Raw genomic sequence first — 13843 nt, forward strand, 5'->3', positions numbered from 1 at the left:
AGAAAGCAAGAAATTGAAATATTTGTTACTGTAAATCAAAGCAATAAATGCAAAACATGGAATTCCCTAATGCCAGTGAAATGTCCAGGTAAAAAACTGCTGTCACATTACTTCTGGCACTTACAGAGTGGTAGAAAAGCTGAACTTGATGGCAGTCAGAACAGTATTAGTGGAATTTGCAACAGCTTCTAGTATCTCCCTGAGGACTATAGAGGTAAGTCAATAACTATACCCCGTGGTTTGTTTTGGACACAATCTCTCACCCCAAACTACATGTCAAAGACAGAATCAATATGCTTGAAATGTACGTGTCAAAAGCAAGTGAAACTATTGTTTTATACTATTGTCAATTATTTCAATTTTCATTAGCAATAATTTAAAGAAACATTTGGATTCCCCCTTTTCCCAACTAGAAACACTATGGGGAAAAAACAGATATGTTAAAATTAAACTATATGATCATCATTCAGGAAAAACTTAAAAAATTTTTCTGTGCTACAGTCCTCTTCACCATTCTGTCTTCACAGAGAACATGACTTCAGCAGCAACAATTTCACGTATTTGCAACAAAGCTGGTATAGATACTACCTATATATTTTAGAAATTTATAACCATAGAACTAAAATAGAAAATTATTTTATCTGAAAATTGCCAGAAAGGCTAAAGCTACCCTAAGCATCAGAGAAATTTCAGAGCTGCTGTATAACACAGTGCAGATACTGCATGTGCCTTCAGCTGCCCAGTAGACAGATATGCACATAAAGCAATTAAACTATAGATAAAACAATGCTGTGTATCTGCATCATCACTGAGCGCTTTAATACTTCCCTGGTGAAATGGACGTAAGATAAGTGCAAAATAATTAACATGCCATATAAATTTTTAATTTTGCTTCATGGTTGGTTGATGATCTGTGGCACCACAGTATTATCAGTGGCATTTGAAACTGAAGGAATCTATTATCACAGCATATGGTAGGCACATAAAAAGGAAACTGAACCAAATTGAAACCCAGTATTATTCAGGCAAGACTGCTACTTTCAAACACAACATAACCACCTCAGTTAGAAAAAAAGGTAATTAAAAGGTCATAAGAGTTCCCAAACTGGAAAGGATTCTGAAATTTATTTTCCAAAATAATCCAATAGCAATAGAAACATGTACCAATCATGTCTTTCTCCCTTATAATTAATTGAAGAAGTAAAAAGGAATTATGTTTATTTCAATCATCCCCCCCAAAAAATAGCAAGTTTATATATTGCACAAAGAGTGGCTACCACCAAAGAACAATTTGAAGTTTAAAAAAACCGCAACTCACAGCCAGTATCAACCAAATTCACACCAAATATAAGCAATTTATACCTTATAACTTATAACAGCAGATTATTGTGGAAAAATACATCACACCTTGTCATTGCATGACCTGTAGTAAAATTCTTCCAAACACATCATTGTAACACAGAAAAACAAAATAAAAATCTTTCTTTTTTAAAGGAAAAAGGAAAAAATAGTACTTTCTCTAAAAAATAAAATTAAATCTTACAATCTAATTGATAACCCAGTCTCAGATCTGACAGAAATAAAGGAAAAAACATCTAGAAAAATGTAAGCCTTAGTCTTCAGTTTATGCAATAAAATCAATTTTCTTAACAAATTAATTGGGGGGGGTGGGGATTTTTAAAAATGATATTGCAAATACCAGTGAGACTGAGGCTGCATTAACAGAGCTTACACTTTTCCAAATTCTAGAACTTCGCTTAACTAAAAAAACTAGCAATGTGAAATCAAGGCCCTGTGCAGGTCAATTGATCCTGCCATTAATTTTTCTATGTCCAAAACTTCACCTGTAATTTGCCCTACAAACACCTTACCTCGGGAATACATGCTCCAGTGAAGCCAAATAAACCATTAGCATTATCACTTTTCTGTATTCTTAATCTCGCCGTGGTATTTTCTTGTGAAATCCGAGCTCCACCACGCACAGAAATGAGCTTTAGGATGAATAATTCCTCTCCTTCTTCCTCTTTGTCGTCCTTTGCAGACACAATAAATGATTTATTGGTCTCTCCTTGCCGATACTCCAAATACCCAGAAACAGGGTGGACATCACTCTTCGCAGGAGTTGCATGGAGTTCATAGATCTCTGCTCGTGTCAATTTACGCTCATAAAGTCTTACATCCTGCATGAGCCCTGTGTACCTACAGCTGCCATTGATTCCTGCTCCAATTCTCACTATTCCTGGACCTGAGAAGGAAATTATAATTTTCCTCACATTATTGTATTTCTACAAAGTAATAAAACTGCAGCTGAATACCTGTAATTGTTAAAAATCAACGGTAAACTGTTTATTATCCCTGTATTAGGAATCATATCAATCTTGAAATGCAAAATCAGCAGGTTCCTCGAGCCTCATCACAGTGTTACAGGTAGATCATCACAGGTTGAACGATTCCATCCTAGACTGTTCATGTTTCTCATCCTACTAGTTCTACCAGCACATCGTCACCATTCCTTATTTTAATGAGGTTTGGTAATGTCTCTCATGTTTCCATTAGAGATTTGCAGAGAGCAACTGCAACCCCTCTCACCTTTTGTTTTGCTAAACAGACCCCATTTTGTCTCTCTCTGCTAGGACAATAGATCCATTCTGATGATACTCATCATCACGGCATTAGCCCTTCTGGACATGCTTTTCCGCTAATGCACTGGGAATGTGCGCTTCAGAAATGTACACCAAAATCCGCATGCTTTTTACAACAACATTAATATTTCTCTGTCTCCAAGCAATTATCCTAACTCAGCAAATCATGGGGTAACAGCTGCCATTGTTGTGCTAAAACATACAGCTATCTCTTCTTTCTAGCTGTTTTCTGGTTTTGGAAGAAGCCACGCTCTTGAATGTACTGGCATACGTATGACACTGACTATCAGTTCTGAGATGAGGAACCACAGCAGCTGATAATGGTCCCAGGACACAAGGCGGAGGACGGTGAGAAAAACTGGGCCACTATGCTCACCACTGTGTAGTATCCAATATTAAATGGAGAGAGATTAAATCCTTACCTAATACTTGTAGTATCTCCAGATGGAGCATATGCCATCTCCGCTACTATATAAAATTTACAGTGACTCAGATATAACCTTCTAGCAATCAAAGCATTACTGAATTTCACACGTCTTTCTTTTAGAAACCAAGGTAAAAAAATTCTTTCTAAGCTACAGTACTGAAAATCTGATGGAAATTATTAGTTGCAGAGGCACTACTTTGTTAGAGAGGGAAAACTTATTTCTCAGACTCCAACCACCGGAAACGTAAAGGCAGAAGTAAAATACAATACTATACAATTAATGAATCTATTCTCGCTATGTTTGTGTACATATATGCATGTGGATGCATATGCATTTAATGCCACTGTATGTTTTGTTAATTCTCCATCTTTGGTTATAGAAAAGGAAATTGTATTCAAGAATTTTATAACCATTTACTGTTTATCCCCACCAAAGAAAACATGTGAAACTGAAGTCAAGAGGAAGAAAGGGAAAAGGAAGGAGGTGATCTCCAAGGAAAAAAATGCACATGGAAGAGTAGGAAACTGCAAAAGAAAGAGTAAATATAAATGTATCTCGACCACACAATATCCTTTAAAAAAGGAATTGTTCTGATACTTTGCTCACTGCTGTGAGCAACGAACGAATGTCCGTAATGGTTACCTATGGCTACAATCACATCTGGGACTAACCAGTCAGATAAACTGAAACAGACATGCTAATGTTTGTTTGAACATTATTACACCAAGCACAGTTGGGGCATAAATTAGGCATAATTTTCATATACCATGTAAATACATACTTAGAGTAAATCTAAACCTTCAAAAATTGTATTGCTTACAAGATACTGGCTAGTTGTAATGGAACGCACAACTAGAAACAAAACCATTGCATTTCAGAAGCTGAAATGAAGAAAGTTCCTTCTCAGCTACAGTGCAGTCAATCTTACAGAAATTACTAATTGCAAAATTATATAACTATGTGTACATGGTGAGCATGCGTATATAAATGTAATTATAAATTATTTGTTTTCAAATTATTGCAATCCAAGCTCTGTTACAGCTCTGAATTGTTTCGAACTTCCCCAGCTCTAATCTCCATATGCTTTTTGAAAATCCTCAGCATTTTCTATCAATTCTTTCCAATTAACTCATCAGATATAATCATTTTACCATCTTGCATACCACTGTGTAGGAGCTAGACTCTTCTATGCATTGCAGAACTTTACATATGGAGAAAAATAATTGACTATTGCCTCACCATCAGCAATTGCTTCTCCTTTAAGGCTCTTCATTCCTCCAAGAACTGCAATTCCATCCATGTAAAATTCAATTATACTTTCATCCAGAGTAATCAGAAGGTGAAGCCAAGTATTTTCATCCAGGTATTTCAGAACTGTTGCTTTAGCCATATATGTTGTATTGGATCCTAATGCTGTATAATGAAGCACTGCAGAAACATGAGAATAATTTCTCTGGATTTTCACACCATAATATAAGGTCCCATTATCATCATCCTTTTCAACTATATAGCCATCAGTACTGACATTAGGAATTAACCACGCTGAAAATGTAAAATTGGTTACTGCGGTATTTCCACTGTATGGGTGTTCTGGACCAATAATCCCAAATGCATCTTCTTTTCCACTGAAATACAAAGCATCTGTCCCACTGTGACGGCGCCTCATGTGGGGCTGAGATTGTACAGAACTTGGAAATGATCCCAGCAACAAAAAGTCTACCATTGATGGTAGTCCAGCTTCGAACGTACTAGATAGTATTTCCCAACCTAAACGGACAACACCAAAGGTGCCTTGTTGTCTCCAGATGGTAAAGTCTGTAATATAGGAAAGATCATCTTCAGAAAGAACATCTTCCACTATCTCTCTGTCCTGGCTCTCTGGGTCTATAACAAAGACTCCAAAAGGGTCATCATTGAATGGGATCATCACAGTTACAGCAAGGCTTGTTTCAGACAACTGACCACCAGGACCAGGAGACCCACCTATATAATGGAAGTTAGAGCAAAAGTTTATAGTCGGTTTCAAACACAGTCTGAAAAAAGCTACTAAGTACTTACAGCTTTTTTAATAAAATGTGTTTCTAAAAAGGCTTAAATCTTCTTTAAAGAGCCTCTGAACTCTTAGAAAATGCTCTGATTTAATAACATAATTTAACTGTATTGTTTTTAAAACACTAGTGACAATTTTCATAGAAAACAAAGCAGTATGTTACTTTTCAACTGCAAAACACACATTCATCTTTCAGCTAAAACAAGATTAGCTTGACCTTTCTGAATTAGTAAATGAGATAGGTTACCTTTGATTCATTTGACAAACATGGGGCCAAATTCAGTTCTCGTATTACTCCAAGATTTACACTAATATGGAATGACAAAATTTGGCACAATTGCCTCTGAAACAGAAGCAGAGATACCTTGCAAAATCAGTAACCAGCTGTGCATTAAAACTGCTGACAAGTCCTGCCATTAGTCATCTATTTCTGCACAGTAACAGTCCAGGATACAAAGATCATGATAAGAACGCAGAGCCTCCATGTTCAAAGTGTGCAGTGATCTACCTATTATAAATAGGAAATCTTCTGTACATGCATATGGATTTCACTTATAGGAAAGGTCACTGCATGTTTTCTGTTGTATTGGGCACAGAGGACCATAAACAGTACTGAGGTGAAATGAGTCCAGAAGATTTGGAGCTCTGCTCAGTAGCAGACTTGTAGCAGTTGTAATTTAAGTCATATGAAGTGATAACTGTAAGTATTTTACCTCCTCTAGAAAAAAGCAAACAAACCAACCAACCTCCATTATGGTAGACAACATGCACAGCCCTTAATAGCTTTATTTTGTCTTCAACTACACGAAGATCTACATCTCTGAAATCACCAAGAGGCATCCTTTCTAAAGGTCAGATCACCCAAATGTGTACAACAGCAATTCAGGAACTGAATATGAACTGCATTCATATACCTAAATTAACATTAAATGAAAAATAAAACCTAAAACCTTACCAGAAATGTATAGGATATCAAGACACGATTCAAGGCAAAGCTTTTTCCAGGGTTGGTTTCTTTTTGATTGATTAAACATAATTCTTTTCTACCAGATATGAAGGGAATGGTGATATGGAAGACAATACCTGAAGCATTCACCAACTTCAGAATGTAAAATTCATTGAATTCAGGAATTCTATCCGAAATCGCATGGAGTGTTATTGGCTTTGATCCTTCACCATCTGTGAACCACACAGTCCCGTAAGTTTCATAGAACTCTTCTCCTGGCCTCAGCGCAGAGTCATTATCAAACAGCTGCCAGGTCAATGAGACATTGCCAAATTGTCCTCTGTGTCTCAAAACCCTGTTCAGTGATACAGAAACAGTCAATGTCCTGGCAGGTATGCATCAGCATTCATTAGCAAGGGAAAACACAGTTACATTTACCTTCCTTACTGTGAAAAATAATATACAATGTTGTAAATAACCATGAACAATAAATGCACCATGAACAATAATACAACACCCTTTGAAGGCTTGTGATTTCACAGTATAACTCTGCTCCCAGGTATACCACAGGTACCTTAGGAAAAAAGTTACCAATGAAGGTCCATGCAAAATAGTGCCGTTAAGCTAAACATCAGTTTGTCTTGCACTTCTATTATGTAAAAAATATATTCATAAATATGAACATATAATAGTTCAGCAAGTTCTTATTAAAAATGTATATACCTGGCCACCCTTAGACAAGAAAGAGAATCATTACATTTAACCACAAATGTTTCTCCTTTTAACTATTAAGCTTCCTTAAATGCTTTCCTGCACTGGTATTAAATTTAGGTTATGTTTTGTGTCCTTTAGAAATCTGTCATTATTTCAGATTAAGAATGTAGTAAATAAAAACAAGATTACATTTTTTGTATAGCTATCTGGTAACGTAAGTTCATCAATTTTCAAAAAGCATTATAAATATGAACGGAAGCATACAGCGCCTTTATCAACAAAGTGTGCTTTACATACAAAAGGCATGCTTCTGTTTGCATGGTAAAATAAAATGCTGTACAAAGGGATTACAATAGGCTGAAAAATTCATTCAGCAAAACTAGTCTAGGCACACCAACATCATTATGTTGTTTCTGCTTCCAAAGGTTTCTTCTTTTTGCCATTAACCAGGGCACGCTACCCCAGCTGTGTAGCACTGTTGCAGTAACTCCAGTTACTTCCTCTAAAGCTCAGTACCCTCATAGCTGTTCTCAGTGTTTAGTTCATATGCTACCCTGACCCTTTTGTTACGTACAACATGGTAGCCAAAGCCCTGAGGATACAGAAGAGTCAGCTCCCTAGTAATTAGATTTCATAAGTGAGGACTGAGCAAGGTCCTTAAATGTGGGTGATCTTGGTATTACACAATTCCATAAAGCCCCTGTATATAAACATGTTTAATTCATCCAAATCACCATTCTTCACACCATAAATTCAAATGTATCCTGCAAATAAAATTAAAAAGGCCCAATAAAACCTCAAAAAGTAGCATACCAGAAGCAAACACACAATATTTTTAGTATCTGCTTTTCTCAAGAATTTTCATTTTTTAGCTGTGTAACACAAGCATAAAGACCTAATTCACAGTCATAGGCACCTGCTTCAAGGCCTTAAAAGAAACCAAAAAAAAATCCAATAAAAAGACATAAAAGATAATTAAACAAATGTGAAAAGATCCTCTTCCCCAACTGTTTACACTAGGACATTTATTGTGACCTAACTTCTCTTTATAACCTGTCTAGAGGTTTCTTAATGAAAAACCAGTATTTTTGCCAAATTATAATCCCATCCTGATGTTATAGAACATAACAAGACAAATTCATTTCCTAACCCTTCCCATTCCTGAATATATCCCAGTGGATGGATGGAAAACATTTTCAGCAACCAGACTAGGGAAGAGTATTTTCAGTCTAGAAGACAGTCACATCTGGACTTTGAGTATAGACTTCCACCTGTAATTAACAGATAGAAGAAAAACAACTAACAGAAATACAGTAATATAGGTTGGTTGTAGGGGAAGGCTTCAAAGTAGGGTACAAAAAGAAATTAACAACCACACAGCCGTATTTAGCTGTATTTTGAAAAGTGTTTTTACTTCTCTGTTACTCTAAGTTATATTCTGCTCAATCATCTAGATTCTTCTGTCTACTGAGAAATAACAAAACATCAATGTATAGTCTTATTTATTTAATTTTAACACGAATTTCTGTATAAATTTTAATATGCACAGTCTACTTGATAATATAAGAGTTGATGTCTTCAATATGTTTACAATTAATTCCAAATTTGGCAAAGCTGTTTTTCTTTAATACATTTTTATCAATGCAAATTTGTATGGAATTAGATCAAAGCACATACATGAGTACAAAAGAAGTGCAAAAGTATTATTTAAAAGTTACCTACAGAAAATTGTTACTTTTGCCTTCTTCCACTGCCTTCTGTAAAGGTTCCAAGGAGAAAATTCCATTAGGATCATCATTTGCTTCAATAATAACTGTAGCCACTCCAGCCTTGAAGACAACAGTATCCCCTAAAAGAGAGGATGATTCATTTTTTCAAAACAGGAATCAGAAATGGTGGTAACTCTAAAACTGAAAATGTTTCCCTCTCACACCTTTTATCCAAAGTAATGAATTACATAAAAATCAGTGAAAACCAGTATTTGACATAATCGGTAACAAGCAAATCAAAGCAAAAATTCTTAAGTAGCATCTCATGCAAAGAGCAAGACCTAAGATTTTCAGGAAGAAATATATGTGACATGACCAGAGAAGATGTGATTGTGATCAGAAAGGATTGTATGATCATGTTTGATTGATTGGTAAAGTCAAAAGAAAAATATATATATTCTGAGATCCCGGCTCTCCTTTAGCTCTAGAATAGAAATACTGCACTTTAACTAAACAGAAACTAAGAATAAGAGTTTATTCATACCCATATCACAGCCTATCTGAAAGGGAAAAATCTAAGATACCTGTGAAGTCAAAGTGGAAGCTAGCAGGATTTCTGTATGTATGTTAGCACTGTAGGGACATACTAACACCCTTCTTATGTTCGCAGATGTACATTACGTATCCACCTCCATCCCATTTTTCACCCTTTTTAAGAGCATTAGACTAGCTTTTGTTCCAAAAGTAAACAATGTTTTTATCACTTTTTCATAGATCTCTAGCTGTATTTTCCCTGAGTTAAAACAGTCCAACATAATTTTCAAAAGTGAGGTAACAATCAAGGCCAGTATATGCAACAGTTCATGGAATTAAAATAAGTATCTTTGTATTCAGACATGTGTATAGAAATATTCTGTATTCTTAGTGATTCTAGAGAGGTTGCACAATAAGATGATCCTCCTTTTAGAGGCAAAGAAAGTCTGCAGCTAGCCATTCTTGTAGCACTAGTGTGCCAGGAGGAAAACCATCCTATAACAGAGTGATAAGAGCAAATACCAGTAGATCCTCAAGAGAGTAGGAAGAGATCACTGAAAATTTAAGAATGGAAAAGAATGTCTTTGTCCAAACATCTCCATATGGTTGATGTCTGTAAGAGACTTGGGTACCAGAGTGAATGCTAGCTGAGACCTCAGGAAACACGTAAGCTACCTTATACACAATCAATTGCTAAAAAATGCCCTATAATTCTCTGACTGCCTGTTACCAATGTCAAGGACAGATGCAGTTCAAGATCAAGGAAGTCTTGTGAGCAATTCATAGACCAGCCATATGGTGCCCACTTTCATGTGACCTGAAGTACTCTCTTAGTCTCACTGACTGTGAAGACTAGTTCATTAAAGACTGTAATGAGCTAAGACACTTAGTATGCACGTCTAAATGAAGAAATCTAATTTTTTGTTTCCTCATCTTGAATAGAATCCCTGGTAGGTATTTTTTTTAAAAAAAAGGCGATGCTATTTCTAAGATAATAAACCCATTTTTTACTAGTGGTACATTGGGTCCTTTTTAAGACACTCTATTTCTGTAGATTAAACCTTGTAAAACTATAATGTCAGACTGAAAAAAAAAAGTATGCATATGTTGCAGTCCTACAAAAATGAAAACATACCAATTTACATGGTTGCCCTCTAAAATGAGGCAGTTCTCTGTTTTTACAAAAAACAGGCAGCTGTGTATGGCACTGGAGCACGGCAAAAAATCTAGAAGAAACCCTCTTTCCCTAAAAATCTTGCAGTACTAACATTCTTTAGCTTTGTGTTTCTGTAGTCAAGTCAAAACCCCCTCTAATCTCAATCATTTCCATTTGAAAAGAGACTTTCACTCCAGTTGTTTTGGTTGTTTTTGCAGGAAAGGTTTCAGCTATATCATTTGATTTGTGTTTCCAATTAAACAATTCAAAACGAAAATCCACATACACTGTATACAGTAATTTTATAGAAATGTTGAAGCAAACCTTATTCATACTTGGCATTTATAGATTGCTTTATGATAAGACCAAGGTGGTAAAAAAATGCAGAAAAAAATAAGAAAAGAGTTATTAAACATCCATAAAATCATTACTTTTACCTGTAGAGTTCAAAAGGAAGATATAAAATGTTTCATCTGTTTCGGGGGTATCATCATCATTAATATACACAGATAAGTTCTGTTCTCTTTCTCCAACATCAAACAAAATGAAACTGCTCTTTCCACTGGGAACAAAGTCTCCCTCTTCAGCTGTTGCATCTCCATTAACAGTAATATACTGGACAGCAACAGCAACATCAGCCGATCCATTCCTCAGGACTGTAAAATTTGCAACACTTCCTTCTTTAACGCTCACTGACAGAGGTTCTGTAAATACACAAGCAACAAATCTACCTGAGTTCAAGCCTGAGCTCCTCACATGTGGACTATTTTCTTAACCCTACCCAAGAGGATCCTTCTCCTCAGTGAGATAGAAGGTGTACGTGGTAAAGGCATGGAAATACTTCTGTGTACAAAAGAATATTGTTGTACTTAGCCATCTAACCAATCTCAACAAGCATGAACAAAGAGAATAATGAAATAAAATAAGAGAAGGCTCTGAAGGAAATAAATAGAAATTCAACACAACAATAACATGAACATTTTATACTAGCTCCATTGGTTTTAGGTTTTCTTGATGATCTGGTCTGTGAATAAAATCTGTTTGGGATAGTATACATATTCCACATTTAGAAACAGTAACACCCAACCTGCAAAATAAATGGGATCATCATTCCTTGTAATCTGTAAAATTGCACTGGTTATATTGCCCAGCCTAGCTCCACCAGTAGCATTGAATAAACTGATGATGAATACTTCCATCTCTTCAGGTATCTGAAAGAGAAAGTATTACAAAATTAATTTCTGGCACACAAAACAGTGAAGAAATTACAATGAACAGTTGAGGGGATTAACAAAGCAGAGATTTCTGAGTGTTGTTTTTTATTTATTGATCCTTAAATGTGTTGAGGCAGGTAACAAATGACAGTTCACTTACACAGAAATCATCATCAGTCAAAAATCCTTGTAAATAAGTCCTCTTATCTTTGCTGTTGTACAGATGATCCAAAAGTTATCTTGCAACTTCCTGCTTCTGATACATGTAATTTATTTTTACAGTTTTATTTATTATTAATTGTTCTCATTCTTTCTTATATTGATTCAATTATATCAGCATTTAAAAAAAAAAGTAAGATTCCTGCTATCAAAACAAGGTGTTTAATCAAATTAACTTTTCTATAATTTAACCACATTGAACTATGCTCGGCTTCTAACTTCTTTTGTTTATAGGTATGCACTCAAATTCTTTTATGATTTGCTGAAGTAATCTCAGTTTTACCCAAGTATTTTGACTTTTCCTACAAATACTTAACAGGCTCTTAAAAAACAGACATTCCTTCTTTCTCCTTAAACTATAATGTTTTAGCATTTGCTCTTTGTCCCATATATTCACACAAAAACACTGTAAAAATGTTTACCTCATCTGGCAGAGAGTAAATGGTGATATTTTTTGAAAACTCCAGATTATCAAAGAGAACAGTCCCTTGTTCTGGATAGATGTCATTGGTACATGCTGGGTCAACAACCCAAGACACACTAACATTGCCATAGTTTCCCTGGTTTCTCATAACTCTGTAAGCAGCTATAAAAAATACAAACATATACAGTCACTGTACATCTTCAGAAGAACATAAATAAAAAACAAAAAGGTCAGCAAAGCTGAAACAAAGAAAAAGGAAAGGAAATAATAAGCAAATCCACTTCTTGCAAAACAAATAATATATGAAAGCACTACATCAAAGGACACATAAAGACAGACCATTAAAGCAGTTCAAACTTGCTCAAATTTGTTATTTTTTGTCTGTACATGTACTTAATAATTGAATAGACATAGATAAATTGAAGTCACCCATATGAACATTTAGCTCTATTTGCCTCTCACATAGCACCCTATCCTTCATGCTCCACAAGCAGAGCTACTACCTCCAGGTTGCACTTTGCACATACAGCAATACTCTGTCCCTCCTGTCTGGAATATTCTCTAGCCATTTTTTTACTGGATTGATCCCTCTGGCTTTCCAGGCCAATCCTTTTCCACTTCAGTCTCCACTGCTCATCATGCTGGCACTGTACCACTCTGGAAACTCCGGAGTGGAGACTTGTCAGACATTGTCATAGAAAGGTGAAATGGGGAAAAGAAGCCTTGCAGGGGCAGACAGCAGATAAAGCAGTAACTCAAAAAAAAAAAAAAAGAATTACCAGCATAGATTATTTCTCCTTTACTTTCTTTTATCGTTACGGTTAGTTCATCAGGTAGAAACTGAATGACACCATGTGGATCATCATTCTTCAGAATGGTTATATTGACCCTTGTGGCATTCCCCAGCTTGCCTGGCATTTCAGTGTAGCCACTGAGTACTACAGTGTACATCTCATCCAGCTAGAAAAGGGAAACTCAGTCAGAATAGAAAGACATATTCAGTATCCACATTCAAAACAAATGGCCAAACATCCACAATCCCTAGCCAGGCAGAAAGAGATACAAATTTAAGCAAAAGGAAATCACACATGCTTTCCACATGCACAATGTGTTTGTACATTGCCATCAAAACAAAAAAATCATTAGAAATGTTTATCTCTGATAGGACTGTTTCCTAAAAAATCAAGCATTATTGTAGGCAAGGGCTTATTTTGTGTACTTAACTCAGAATCACATCGATTCACTAGTACAAATGTATTTGTAATGCTCCCTGAAAGTTTAAGTTTTCCATAAGATTTATTAATGTTTCTGGCTTTGTAACAGGGAAAGAAAAGATTTTTAAAGCACCAACACCAAACTAATTTAAAAAGAATGTATCAGCTTGCTTTATTAATCTAATGGGACTTTTTAGTTCATATATTTTCTGAAAAGAGCTCACAGGTAATGCTTCAAGGGACATTAAAACAAGTATTGCACCTATGTATCTATATTGCAAATATTAGTCCAGATCAGGGAGCACTAAGTGAAACTAGCAGGGATTACTAGAAAAGAAATAAAAAGAAAGTGGTTTTTCACACAGAGGGCAACTAAACAATGGCACTCTATGCTACAGAGTGTCACAGATGCTAAAAACCTACATGGATTCAAAGCATAACTTTTTCATTTCACAGAAAAGAAAAAAAAACACCACTGAGAACTACTCAACCCAAAGACACCTATTTATCCAGGCACCCCTGGTTTAGAGGCTGGGAAGACATTCTGGAGAAAATACATGACACACCTGTTATGCTCCTAGATATATGTCTAC

At 35.6% G+C, this 13843-nt stretch overlaps 1 protein-coding gene across 1 annotated transcript in view; it reads right to left on the reverse strand.

The window, feature by feature from the left end:
- ADGRV1 (adhesion G protein-coupled receptor V1) overlaps positions 1 to 13843 on the reverse strand; it is a 291122-nt gene that overhangs the window by 237638 nt on the left and 39641 nt on the right. The window contains exons 15-22 of the mRNA XM_055699397.1: positions 12816 to 12996; positions 12035 to 12198; positions 11267 to 11390; positions 10617 to 10883; positions 8503 to 8629; positions 6204 to 6421; positions 4310 to 5053; positions 1872 to 2245 (exon numbers count right to left, since the gene is read on the reverse strand). Coding sequence (XP_055555372.1) covers positions 1872 to 2245; positions 4310 to 5053; positions 6204 to 6421; positions 8503 to 8629; positions 10617 to 10883; positions 11267 to 11390; positions 12035 to 12198; positions 12816 to 12996 — 2199 coding nt within the window. The remainder of the gene's footprint in view (positions 1 to 1871; positions 2246 to 4309; positions 5054 to 6203; positions 6422 to 8502; positions 8630 to 10616; positions 10884 to 11266; positions 11391 to 12034; positions 12199 to 12815; positions 12997 to 13843) is intronic.

The sequence above is a fragment of the Falco cherrug genome, chromosome Z (assembly GCF_023634085.1).
Source record: "Falco cherrug isolate bFalChe1 chromosome Z, bFalChe1.pri, whole genome shotgun sequence".
NCBI lineage: Eukaryota > Metazoa > Chordata > Aves > Falconiformes > Falconidae > Falco > Falco cherrug.